The following is a 14,219-nucleotide window of genomic DNA, read 5'->3' as shown; positions in this document are numbered from 1 at the left end:
GAGGAAATAGGTTTACATGTGCTGGGGAGGGAAGGAAGCTGCTCAGTGATTGCTGGAGCAAGGCCTGGGTTAAGCAGTGTAAGGGTGCCACAAGTTGAGGTGAATGTTCATTCCCTCCATGAATTGTAAGGAATCTGTTCCACGCAGTGTATTCCTGAAGCAGTTGTGGCAGTGTCTGCTTGGCTGGTGTGACACACAGTTTGATTTTTATCACAGACCTTTTACTTTGATAACCACCCTTTTTCTCTTTCCCAGTCTGTTACATGCACTTAAGTTTATGATTATTTTTTTGCCTTCTGATTTCATAAATCCGTGAAGTAGTTATTGAAAGATTGTACTTACTTTGACTGTAGTAGCTTTGAGTGAAAAGTGCAGTTGAAGTGGCCATCTTGAAGTTATTTAAACATCTGCTCTTCCCCTTATATATACCATAGCTGCTTTGCAATAGATGCTCCCATGGATTAGGAAGTATTCTCTGCACACCCAGCATTGTCTGAGGCTGTGTCTTTTAGATTGAAATGGGTGGAGTTGGTTTTCAGGGAAGAATTCTGGCAATAATATCCAACTTCAGAGCTTAATGCTTTTGTGCATCTGACTGCAAGGCCAGCTTTCCTCCTACAAACCATTTTTCTTGAGAATGTGGGAGGGATTTTTAAGATGTTTGGGTTAATAGGGTAAATTGCAAGTTTCGTTATGTGGGATTTCTTACACAATCAAAATAGATTACAAGGTGAGGCTGAAACTGGTGAATATATTCTGGTTTTAGGAGCAGAAATGTTAGTGTGAAAAAGAAATTATTTTGGGTGGAAAAAAAATATAGTATTGGGTTGGAGGTGAAGGATCCAAGAGTTAGGATTGCTAGTTTCTGTCTCTGCTGCTGGCTTGTAGCTTGTTCTAAAGGGAGCTTCTCAGTCTTTACTTGCAGACTTGAGATTGTTCCTGCCTTTCTTATAAGATGGGAGCTTTTGTAGATACATTTACAAAACCATTAAGATTTTGAGCAAATGAGATGTAGTATTAGGAGAGAGTTGAATAGCCATACCCAAGGCGTTTTCATACACCTGCTGGTTTAATATCCTCATTGATATATATGCATGGCCCTTCTTGACAATGTTGTAACTTATTTCAGAAGAGCAGGAAAGAGAATGATGTTTCTTTTTCTTTCTTTCTTTGACCCTTTGTTGATTTTTAAGAAATTAAGTGCTGAAATGACAGTCAGGGAGAGGTGATGGTGTATTTAAGGGGGTGAAGGTGGGGCCACTTAGAGAAGAGATTTGAGAAAAATTGAAGCAGATTGGTAAAGAAAGCAAAAATGGAGAGAAAATACTTGGTTCTTGTATCAGCGTTAGAACCAGTACTGTGGGGGAAAAAGCCTCAAACCACAGAAACCCAAACGAAAACCCCAGGCAGGCATAAAATACGTGATAGTTTCTGATTTATGGTTGGGTTGTTGGTTTTTTTGGTGTTTTTTTTGTAACGCTGAGGAAGCGTGTGCGGTGTGTTTTTCCGTGCCCTCGGCGTGTCCCGCTGTTGTGTGGGTCGCGCCCGTCGGGGCCGGGGCAGAGCGGCGCTGCCCGGCAGGGGCGGCAGGTGGCGCTGCTGGGCGCGGCCACCCCCCGCAAATGGCAGCGCTGGAGGGCAGTGCCCGGGGCCGCCGGGCTGGGCCTGCGGCGGGGGCATTCCTGCAAAACACAGTCTGTCCCGCTGCCCGGACCAGGATGTCGTTCCAGGAAGTTCAATGTAAACTACCGCGTCCAGACATCCATTGTTGAGGGAGACACAACTGGGGCAGGATCTGATAGATGTCAGCCATTGCCAGCCCGAGCCTCATCTTGCCCTTTTCACTTGGAGCTGCTTTGAAGAACAAAGAGGTTCTTTGAGAGATCAAAAGATACTCCTTATAACCTCCCACACCCATTTTTCTGCAGGGGGCAAACACTCTTTTTCCTGCTTTACCTTGAACATCTTGACTACATTCAAGGACTGGTCTGGATCTGTGATGTCTTTCCTTAGCTTCTGCCTTTTTTTCAGTGTGTTCATATGAAGAACTGTAGTCCTTGGCTTTATTGTAGCACCTCATTTACCAAACCAAGGAAACGAAAGTCACAGACTTTGCGTGTTGTTACTATGGTTCTCAGTACCAGGAATAAAAATGTACACTTAAAATTTTATTTTCTTATTAAGAAAAAGCTGTTCTTGTAGAAAAAGAATCAGTTTTTTAATGCTAGAGAAACCTAGCTGGTTCTTATGGTTGTAACTAAACAATCCTTTTGTTCTAAGACCTTCTGCAGAAACTAAAATTCTTCGTAATATCAAGTGATAGCAATTATATACTAAAGGTGTTTTTCTATTTACATTGTCTGCTGGCAGCAGTCATTAGGACTACCAGGCAAAACTCCTGTTTCTATCTCAGACTTCATAAACTCGTGTCATTTATATTGGTGAAAGTGATGATTTTTGCATCTTTATTTTAATTGGAAAGTTTAAAGGTGATACAGAAAACTGTTCTGGTTTTCTCCAGAATTCCTATCCCCTACACCATGCTTGTCTTTCTTGAACATAAAGGAGTAGTCCATTAATATACTTTTAACTGTTTTACAGCTTTAAAAATATTTCAGTAAAAATATATTCAGACAAAAATAGCCCAAGTCATCTGTCATCTGTATTGAAAGCAAAAGGAGCAGTACCTTGCTCTTATCAGTTCTAGCCCTACTGAAATTCTTCAATTTGAACTGTGTTTTTTGTTCTTGGTCCTGAATTCATTAGTGCTGTTTATGTATAAAGGTGATTTAAAAAAATTGATTTGAAGTAAGAAAGGGCTACCAATGAAATTCTGGCCTTGATTTTGTTTTATTTTACATATGTTAATGTTCTGTATTCTTGACATTTCGTTAGTGTTCCTTGTTCTATTGGTTTTTCCATTATTGTGTGTTCTGGATACTACTTATGTTTCTAAGTATATCTCACAGCAGATGTGAAATTTATGAGAGCAGAACAGTCCTAGATAGTTACCTGGAAGATTCTGTGGTAATGAATTTCTGTACTTCTGGTCTGCTTTTTTAACATAAAGTTTCTCACCCTTTACTCTTCCATATGTGGTGGAAAGAGACAAATCAAGTCTGTCACTGGGTATTTTAGCAGTACCTGGGAGAAGGGCGGAGTTATTTTGGTTGAAGGAATTATCCTTATCATGAAGTTGAAATTCTGGCCTTCAGACATGGCCATTGAAATTGTTTTCAGTTCTTTGCATGCTTTTTAGTACTGTCATGGAAGAGGAATGCTACTGCCAGTAGCAGTAGTTACATCTTTGTGTGCTTCTTGAGGAGAAAGCTGGGATGAGGACCAAGACCTAATTTCTAGCATTTAACGTTCCATGGAAAGCAAATGGATTTGTTTCTGTTGTTGGTACTTTTGGTTGAAGAGTAGGTGTAGACATTATTTTGCTTCTTGGAGATTGGAAGTTGCAGTCTGTTGGAGCAGATTGGCTTGTGCAGGGGACGCGGGACTTAGTACAGCAGGGACTGTGAACATAAGAGCATGTGTACTCTAACAGGGTCTCATCTTCTCCACTGTCTAGCAGTTCCACTGGAAGGAGACCTTGAAGGTTGCAAGACAAGTCCAAGATGTGCAGTTCAGTTGCTCCCAGGCTGTGGTTCTTAACAGACCGTCGCATCAGAGAAGATTACCCTCAGCAGGAGATCCTGAGAGCACTGAAGGCCAAGTGCTGTGAAGAGGAGCTGGATTTCCGGGCCTTGGTGATGGATGAAGTGGTGCTGACCATTGAGGATGGAAATCTTGGTGAGAATGAGCTAAAGCTGGGAGTGTACTGAAGGGGTGCTTGGAAAAAGATTGTAAAATGGAGCATCTGTACTATTTAATAATTAATTCCATGTATGTCAGACTACCTATCATTCATCGTCTTAATCATGTAGATGTGCATCATACCATTTTTAAAAAATTTATTCTGTTAATCAAATATATTTGTTCAGTTTGATAATTTGCATTAGAACCACTTTTGCCTTTCCTCTGCAGAAAAGAGAGGAGGAGGGTTTCATTTTGGTGAGTCTAGGATAAGGACCACAGGACCCCTGAATTATTAAGGAATCATGGAGCTTAATTTTTGCTTCAGTACTTGAACTTTGTGGGTCACATTAAAGCATTTCAGAGGGACTTTTTTCTCCTATTTGTGTTCTGGCTCCAAAATAGAAAACACTGGAAATAATCTGAAAGGAATTTTCAATGAACAGTACAAAGTGTCACGGAGCTAGAGGTTAGAATGTGACATAACTAAAACACGCTGCTGTACGGATGTGGAGTTATGTGAATTCCAAAAAAGAACAGTGCTGATAAAGTATGTGCATCAAATAAATTGAGCTATTACTACAATTTACAGTATTTTAAACTAAATGGTAAGATTTCTGTTGTATTTTCCTACTAGCTTTTTTTTTTTTTTTTCCTTTTGGTGATTAAAAAGGAGAAGTAAAATGTTAAGCTGCATTAGAAATGTTAAGTAAAAGGATTCTCTAGATAGTAAGCTTATGTGATAGGAAAATACTAATACCACGAATGTCAAGCTATGTAACACTTAAATTTATTTTAGTTTCAACATTTTTTAATTTGGATTTCCTGAAGCAAGGGGATTTCAGTGTTGTTTTGGGTTTGTTTTTTTTTTTTAATCTTTAAGTCTTTCATTTCTCTTCCTCATTTACCAGTCACAAAAATGTATTGCTGGAGACCAAGGGAAGAATTACATTTCTGAAAGTTGTATTAGAGTAATTCTTTGTGAGAAGAAAATATGAAAGTACCCTCAGCCGTGAAGAAGAGGCTTCCATGTGTACCTTGTTCCTCTTTGGGAAATCATATGTAGGGAAGGAATCATAAAACTGACTCTGGGGAAGAACTTTGGTCAGAATTTATACCCTAATTTGGCATGAATCAATCAAGTATAAAACCCAGGCATGGTAAAATGACCATTTTTTATTCTGGTATTTCTAAACTTCTGTTTACCTATTTTGTCTTTTAATCTGAGGAGTCTTAGGATTTTTATCACAAATTGAAATTCTGTAGGATGCCTTCAAATCAAGGTAACTTCTTGTCAGAAGGTCTGAGCTCTGAGCGTGCTTTCCTTTGGACAGTGTGTAATGGGAACACAGCCATCCTGGACTGTAGCTGCAGTCTCTGAGATACATAATTAATCCTTCAGCATTTCAGTACTGTTTTTATTTCTTGGTGATTTCTTCCTTTCTGTCTTATGTCTATTTTTGGGGAATTAAATAGGGCAAGTGTAAATTGTGGACCTTTCTGCTCTCTTCTATCTAATGTCTCCTAGTGCTGTGTCTATTGTAAGGAAAAAGATAAAAGTAATGCAAGTTGGAAAACTAATATTGAGGAATGTGTAGTACAAGAACAAGAAAAATTAAGAAAATTACTAGAAAAAGTGCAAGAAAAGGGAAATTATCCTCATACAAAATATTCATTTAATACGATGTAAATAACCTACCATTTGAAAAGAAGTGAGATAAAAGTACTGAAAGGTTGTGGATAGAAATTTAGTTATAGGTAGTCTGGTCTGTCTAACTGTGGTGGTGTTTTGTTGTTCTTGTTGTCTTTTTTTTTTTTTTTTTCTTCCCTGAGGGATGGGAATTGTTTCTATGAAACAGTTCTTTCTCTTGAGGAGCAATGAAGAATCTTCCCTCTTAATTTTCCAGTTGTGCTTTTTCTAGAGCTCTTGCACATACTTTGATAAAGATTACTGGTGGAGGACACAAGCAAAAGCTTTGTGTTTCATTTTCCTTTTTAAAAACCTCAGTTGGCCTACGAAAAGGTGTCCTTTGTAGGAACAAAATCCAGGAGGTAGTGCATTCTGTACCCTTTTTGTTATCTACTGCTGTGTGAGGGATCCAGGTTGAGTAAAATTTTCTATGACATAGAGGAGTTGATGAAGAGAATGTATCTTCAGTGGATAATAATGTGCTTTTGCTTCCTTTTCTATCATTATTTGTCTTGAAAGCTTGGCAATTCAAGGCTCAAACTCTGAAGGTAATACGTGATATTGGAGGAAGTAATAGTTGGTTTTTTCCCCACATATTCATACTTTGATTAGAGCCTTTTTTGTCCTTTAAAACCAGGGCAATTTCTTAAGGAAATTGTTAGAAAAATGTTAAATTTCCGCAGTCAAGTTAGTGGTATTTAAAACCTCAAAAATGTAGTATTTCTGTAGATGATAGAGTCAGTAATCCTTCTTGTGGCCTTGCTGACTATCAGGAACATGGCTGTAGACTTCAGAGACCAAAAACTCAGCATAAGATATTAAAAAGCTTAAAATTATTTACTTCACAGGGCTAGAGTGGAAAATACACTTCTACATTTAGGAAAATTGAGCAGAACCATGGGTTACATACAAGTGAAAATTGTTCCTTCCACAAAGCACTTGGCTTATACCTTAACAATAGAGCACACTGATGCAGGTGTCATTGATGCCCAGGCCAGACAGATGCGTAAAGCTTTTGTGATGCTGAGATTTACAGAATTTGTGTCTGTCAGAAATGATAAGATTTGCCATGGCCAAAGGGAAAAAAGGGGGAGGAGGTGGGGTTGTTTCACTCAGTGGAATCAGCAGCAGCCACTCCCTGGGGCAGGTTTCTGCTGTACTGCAGGGCTGGATGGGAAATGTGTTGGCAAACCAACAGTGTAGGCCCAGCAATCCCTGCTGGTTCCTTTTCTTTCACAGCTGAAACTCAGGATAACCCAACTTCCCAAGTACCCCACGCAACCTCGGTATCACTGGTCACATGAGGAGCCTGCATGCAGCTCAAGATCCACATTAGATACCTCAACACAGCATGAGTCCAGGAGTGATTGTAAATGCAAGTTAAAAGATGTGGAATTAAAGTTTTTCCTTTTTAGTCTAAAGGGAAATTCTTAAACTGATTTATGCTTAAACCATTTTGGAAATAAGTTCAACAAGTATTTTTTGAAATTAACTGTGGTTTATGCCTTACTTGAGTAGGTGTCTGCTTACCCAAGCCATGCATTCCTTTTTCTTTTCCACAGTAGTTTTCTTTTCCACTTTTCTTTTCTACAGTAGTACTCTGTAGACTTCCAGGGTGAAAGGTGAGAAAAAAAAAGTGGAAAAGTAGAGCTGTAGAAACTAATTTTTTCTGCTTCTATGGTGGGCTGAACCTGCTGAGATGGTTACTGAATCAGGCATGCACAACATTGTTGCACAGGAATGGACAAGAATGCATGTGTGGAGGGTGATACTGGGCCGTTTTGATTTAACCTTGCACCTGTAGCTGTAGCCTAAGTTTCTTAAGAGCTAAATTCTTGAAACTAAACCAGTCTAGGACAATCTACTGCCAAATGGAGCAGCCATGTTCCTCTTGTCCCTTTCCAGCATTACTGTTGCTGCTTGCCTTGTAAAGGACTTCATGTCTCTCTTGGTTTGCTTTCATGTTGTACCTCAGCTAATTAAATAAATAGGTTTACCAAATTATCTGCTGCTTTGCAGGCTCTGGCATTTGTGTGAGTTGAGTTGGCCAACCTAATGGAAGACTAACTCCATCAAATAATTAACAATTGTCTGTTGGAATAGGTTGCTGCACCAGCCTTTCTTGTGGTCACACAATTCCTGGCTCTGGTACACATTAAGAAAGAATGGGGTTGTTCTTTCAGAGAATGGCTTGTATTTTTATTGATTTAGTTATAGCTCCAGAAATACTTGAAAATAGGAATTTTCTTGTGATTGGGATGTCTGAATGTGTCAGCTTTAGGATTATTTTGTTTGTGCATGGCATCTGGTATTTACCGCTGCAAGGATTACAAACTGAAATGTCTAATTTTCTAATCTAGTTTGGCAATTCCTGTATTCATTTGAAGTACGTAGCAAGTAATGTAACAAAACTCTGCAGGACATTTTTTAGACATTTATCTGAAGCCTTAGCAGTGAGTCCTGTCAAAATGTGTACTTTTAAACTATATGTCTAAATTTGCTAATGCAGTGATGTAACTGCATTGAGGAATTTGCAGATAAATTAAAGCTTGTGAACAGAGTATGTGGTGTGGGATGAGGTGAAGGTGAAGGAAGGAAAATCCCACCCTATAGGGGGGATTTTGTGGACAAGAGACAAAGCATATCCATGGGTTGTCCCCTCATTCTGAATATTCTTTCTTCTTCCCTGTGTTCAGGATTGAGTAGTACCTTTCCCCACAGACTGCACACCTTACCTGTAGGGCAACATGGTTCAAGAACGATTCTTTGGTGAAGAAAATGTTAGGGAAATTTGGATCCTTCCCTCATTAAAATGATACATAATAATAATACTATAATTAATTTTTTTTGCTACCAGAACAGCAGAAAATGGAATTCACTGAGTCAGCAATTTACCGATACCTTTATTGTACATTTTTGGAATCTCCATATTTTCTGATACTGCCCTGTGAAGGAAAATAGTTTTAAGGAAAGTTGCTTTCATGAACTTTGAACTGTCAAAGATTCTGGAGTGACTAAAGTATAAAACAAAGTATTAACTTTTCCTAAGACTTTAATGGCATTTCCTTTGGGAATGTGAAACCAAATGGTCAGCTCAGGTGAGGAATAAACAGGGCATAATAGTCATGTATTCTAAAACAGTAATACATTGTGCACAGTCAGCTGGCTTTTCTTAAGTCAGATGGGTAGCATCTGGAAACAGATCTCTTACTGTCTTTTTTTTTCTGCAGAGGAAGTACCTAGAGGATAGATTCTTTTAATTTGGTAAAGGTTGGTGTGCTGATTTAGGCTTCTGGGTTTCCAGTGTGGGCCTGAACTTGGCAATAGAAGGTAGTGTCTTGTTGAAGTCTTTCATCTTGCAAGATGTGATTTTGTTTCATATGATCTGTCCTTCATTTCTTGTTTAGTTTGAACTGGTAATGAGTAGTTGCGATCTTTGATTTTTTTTTTCTCACACTGGATTAGACATCATTTGAAATAAACATGGAAGAATTGGCATAGTTGAAAGATTTCTGTCAGGTATAGAAAGCTGTGGGAAAAAGGTAAGGGTGGATAGTTAATTGCTGTGTTTTCACGTAACGGTAAGAAAAACGCTTGAATCAGCTGGATCCATGGTAAGGGAGGGCTTTCACATATATTAAATGGTTTCCATATCAAAATACCAGAGGTCTTAATATCTTTTTAAGTCACCTAAAGACTGTCTTCCATCAAACAATGTAAGAAGAACACAGTCACCTCCTCTTCCTTCTGGCTGTTTCAGTAGCTCCCTGGCGCTTGTTTGTCCAGCAGTGCACCTTAATGTAAGACCTTTTCCTGCAGCATGCAGCAATGGCTTTGGGAGTGATGGAATAGAGGGAAGCAACCTTGGCAAGGTGCCTTTTTGAGCACTGCAGAGTTGGCCTGTTTCCTGCTATTAACTACAGCCAGGGCAGCCATTACTTCCTCTGCAGAGTTGGGAAATTGGTTTGTGACTCAAGTGAGAGCAGGAGAAGGAACTGCATTGTGTGCAAAGGCCTGGAAGGTGGTTAGACATGAAGTGGATTTTGTGCTGTGGAAAGTGCTGGGCTCAGAATCACTTGAAACTGTTTCTGATGTTCTTCCACTGTGAAAATTGATCACTTCCAGTCTGATTGATGTTAAAGCCATAAGCATTACTATTAGGCAGCCATGGACTATACAGAGATTTTGGAATGGTAGCTGTGTTTAGAGGTGGGTGTAATCTAGTATGTGACACCCTGGTATTAGATACCCAAGACAAACACATCTCTAATAGAAAAAACTTAACATTTGCTTTATTATCGTATTGTAATAATAGTGCCTTTCAGCAGCTGCCATATATGTTAAGAAGAATTGGTTTGGTTTTTTCTCAGAACTGACACCAAAGACAACTTTCTTACAATGCATATAGAAAGAAAGGATTTATACTCTGTAACGATCCTGGGTGTTCTTGCAGTTTTCTTCCTTCCTGTCAGGGATTTCTATTCTTATGTGAATGATTGTCATCTTAAACTGATGCTAAAATAACAAAGGCTAACAGTGAATTTGATCTTTTCAAAATTGTTCTGTTTCTTCAGTATGTCACCAGTGATACAGGCTCAGTCCAAAGCCACCCTGGCAAGGTGGAGGGGTAAGAATGTTTCTGCATGGAAATTATGTTAATTTCAGAGGGCCGTGTTAAGGTCTGAAGTTTTTCATTTGCATGTGTTCTAGAACAGCCAGCCAGGAAAATCAGACTTGTAGGGCACATCATCTTGAACATACGTGCATGTCATCATATCTGGAAATGCCAAAAAGCATTGCCAGATTTTTATTGTTGTAAGAATTCTCAGGAGTGGCCATCTGGATGATAAACAACATAAAAGGGGACAAAAGCAAGATGAAAGAAGTGTTTCCATACATCCTAGTCAAGAAATGAAAATTAGCCTAACGTTTCACAAGACAGGCTTTAACTGGCTGGGGATTTGCGTGTCACTTTTCCAGCAATCCCTGTTCCAGTGCTGTGTCACCTAAGCAAGTTTTGCTGGCACATTTGTCTGAGCAGTTGTATTGCGAACCCGGTCTGCATACTGATATGGTTTTAAACCAGTCTGTTCTTGGTGGCAGGTGTTTTTTTTAGGCTTCATCAGTCCTCCAAGTCAGGGAACAGCGTGGCTGCACAAACAGTTCTTCAGCACTTAAATCGGAAGGGCAAACTGTGTGTTGGAGTAGGAGAGATTAGGAGATAGCACAGGTATTGATGCGAAAAACTTAATCTCATGGAGCTGTGCTTGCGTTCCCAGATGTGTGATCAGAGAAGTACTCTATCACCTGTTCTTTAAACAATGACAGTAGCTTTGGCTTTGTCCACCTTTCCTCAAGTCTGGTGGTTGTCTCCATTTGTGAATGATGGGCAGTTGGTTCTCAGTGATTGTGAATATAAGAGAGACTGGTACTACTGAATTTCTACCAGTATTGAGATGGTCTTCCACTGTGCAGACCTGTGTTTAGATTGATACGGACTTCTAGGAGTACCGGTGTCCACAGACAAGTCACTTAATTTTCTTATTTTTATAAACTCTTACCTGTAAATTGTGGTGAAATACCAGTTTTAAGAATTTGTTTCCTTTACTGCATGGGAAGAGTGGAATGAAGAACAAAACAACAACAAAAGCAATGTCACTACTGAAAGGATCAATTTTTTTTTTATTTCCTTATATTGTAAATAATTAACGTTCACAATGTCACAGAAATCTGTAATGTTGTCCTTATAATGATTGTTCTTTGAATGGTAGAGCTTACATGATTTCCATCTCTCTAAAGGTCTAGTCCATTTTAGGGTCAAAAGTGTGATAAAATGCCTTTTTATTTGTCCAAAGTTAAGCAAGTTGAAGCAGAATGTGTTACATGTGCTCTGACAACTTTGAGCAGAATACCTGACAGCAAAAGTATTCTGCTTATGTTGTCAGAGAAACCCTGCTTCAATTACACTAATTAATTGTGTTAACTTGTAGGAAACCTTTCCTACTATACAGAAAGGTTTTCTTGCTCTGTACTTCAATACAGGGCAGGTATTGAGCTGGGCACTGTCTTGCTGTGCTTGTTACTCATCTTGACACATCTGAGTAAAGTGTGGAAGAACAGATATTGGAAGAGACGCGCTAGTGATTTGATCCATTTTGTCAGGGTGTGAAGTAAAAAGGCTAGGTATGTCAATGCTCTTGATTTTGTGGGTGAGAAGGAGGTTAGACTGCACTGACACAGTTATTAGGGTAAAAGAATTTGTTCACCATAATAGTTGTAAAGTAACACCCATGAAATGATATGCTATCAAATCCTGTTTCTTGGCAATTTCTGTCTAAAGAACAATTACATCTGATGGGGAAACACAGCAGTCAGAAGATCAATTAATATTTCCCTTGAGTTCTAAGAACTTGATTGGAAAGTATCCTCTAGGTGTTGTGTCAGTTGTGTTGTTATGTTGGTACAATGCTGGGGAGCTTTGAGGGGGGATGATTTACTTTTAATTTAAGTTTTTTCCAGGACAGAAGAAGTCTTTTGTAAAAGGCTGTGTAAGTGTTCTCTTTAGCTGTTCAAATATACAGCTATGAATTGTTTGACAAGCAATTTAGAAATAGAGCACAGACAGAGCTGTTGGAGCAAAATGCAAAGGTGATTCTCATTCCAGATCCCTTTGATATGCTCACCATCACAACACTGGCCATTCCCAGTCCCTGGGAAGGCATAAAGGGGTTTAAGTCAACTCAAGCCCATTGCTCTCTTCAAAACTCTTTTGGCTAATGATTTTTTTTTATCCTCTAGGTTGGGCTGAGCCCTGGATACACTCCCCCATGCTGGTCTAGTTATCTTGGGAAGACATTCAGGCTCTTGCTGCTCTCCTGGACAGACATTTACACATGCAATTGATTCATTCCTTTATCTTAAAAGCCACCTTTTGGTCTCTTTAGTCATAGAATGGTTGGGGTTGGAAGGGACCTTAAGATCATCTTGTTTCACCCTCCCTGCTGTGAGCAGGGACACCTTCTGCTAGACCAGGCTGCTCAAAGCCTTGTCCAACCTGGCCTTAAACATTTACAGGGATGGGGCAGCCACAAATTCTCAGCTCGTGCCACTGCTTCAGCACCTCATAGTCAAGAATTTCCTCCTAATATCTAAAGTAAACCTAGTCTCTTTCAATTTAAAGCCATTCCCCCTTGTCCTGTCTCTACATGCCCTTGTAAGTACTTACCATCTTTCTTGTAGTCTCCTTTCAGGTACTGAAAGGCTGCAATTAGGTCGCCTGAAAGTCTTCTCCAGGCTGAACATTGCCAATTCTCTCAGTCTTTCCTTAGGGAAGGGGTGCTCCTCCCCTCTAGCCATCATATGATAAGGTCAGCTTTCTTAGCCACAGCTGTCGGTCACTGCCCACATTTGCCCAGAGCGTCACAGGCACATCACATTTGTTCATCTCTGCTGAGCCTTCTCAGGAATTTACTGATCCATCACGTGGAGAAGAGAGCTGTGAGTACATAGAATCTGGAGTTTGAGGCATTTACATCGATGTTAAACTTGTTTAGCATCCGTCTTTGCTTGAAGTAGTAAGTATAATTCTTGCCAAGTTCATGCCCTGACCTTAGAGATGGAATATTTTCATTTTTAATGTGCTAGATGTATGCTTTATGGGACACAGAATGATATGATACAGAGGGAGATCACCTTAGGAAGACTCTGTGATCTGATGACTGTGTCAGTATTTGGGTTCCATATCCAAGTAGCTGTCCTTGGATGACGAGGTAAAAGGGTATCTTCACCACCAGTTTGGCTTACTGTGAGAAGTGCCAGAATCCCTTTGTGAACCTAGTGTGAAAAGTCAAGCTGCTTCTTCCAAGTTTCTTGTTCTGCTCCAGATAGTACTGTGAAGGTCTTGAATTAATGAATAGATTCTTTTGGTTTCCCCACCCCCAATGAAAGTCACTTGCTTTGACATTTGAATGGCTGACCTAACTGCTGAAATTGCTGATGCCCTGACTTTATGCTTACTTCCTGGTAAAGTCAGGATTTATTTAAAAGTATAATTTAAGACACTCAAGATGGTAAATGGATGACATGTCCTGATTTATAATGCCTTCTTCCTTGCTTTCCAGTAAGAAGAGCATATTGTTTTGCTTTCTGTCTTATGTATAAAACAAAATAAAAACATGATTTCATCTGTTGGCCAGACAGGTGACACTGGTGCAAAACTGCTACTTTGCTTAGTTTGTGCAAGGAAATTTTGCATTTTAGTATTAGTTCTGTTTTAGGTGATGTATTTATATCTGATAAAACATTGAATTGGGGGTTTTTTGACGTTGCAGGTGGGTCTTACATCACCCATCTTAACATTACAGTGGGCTAAACCTTTGAATCAGATTTTTATTGCTTAGAATCTGTCCTTCCTTATTAATATACATCTGACTCTTAAGTCTCAAATGTCTCTTTGAGGGAGCCTTGTGATTTTTGCCAAATCATGCAGTGGAAGGAGGGCATTTCAAGGAAAAAAGAATATTTTTCCCCTAATCTGTAAGGATGGTTTTGGAAGGACAAGCTTGAACAGGAACTAAATTGAACTGAAATGGCTTTTGCTGGTGAAAGCAGACATGAATTTGTCCCAGATTATTACCATTTCGAAAAGTAATCTGTTAAGCATCTCAGAGATGTGTTTCAGCTTCATAGCTAAACATTTGAAATGTAGCTGTGTATTAGGCAAAAGAAA

The 14,219-nt window shown here is 39.3% G+C and overlaps 1 protein-coding gene across 2 annotated transcripts in view; it reads left to right on the top strand.

Moving 5' to 3' along the window:
• Positions 1–14,219, top strand: part of RIMKLB (ribosomal modification protein rimK like family member B) — a 40,353-nt gene that overhangs the window by 3,187 nt on the left and 22,947 nt on the right. The window contains exon 2 of one of the 2 annotated variants that reach the window (XM_083885000.1): positions 3,581–3,798. In XM_083885000.1, the coding sequence (XP_083741126.1) occupies positions 3,624–3,798 (175 nt within the window). In that variant the 5' untranslated portion in view covers positions 3,581–3,623. Of the gene's footprint in view, positions 1–3,577; positions 3,799–14,219 lie in introns of both variants that reach the window. The other variant, XM_083884999.1, reaches the window with a different exon arrangement.

Source organism: Zosterops lateralis (genome assembly GCF_965231275.1).
Source record: "Zosterops lateralis genome assembly, chromosome: 2".
Taxonomy (NCBI): domain Eukaryota; kingdom Metazoa; phylum Chordata; class Aves; order Passeriformes; family Zosteropidae; genus Zosterops; species Zosterops lateralis.
This window is presented reverse-complemented; position numbering and strand designations above follow the sequence as displayed.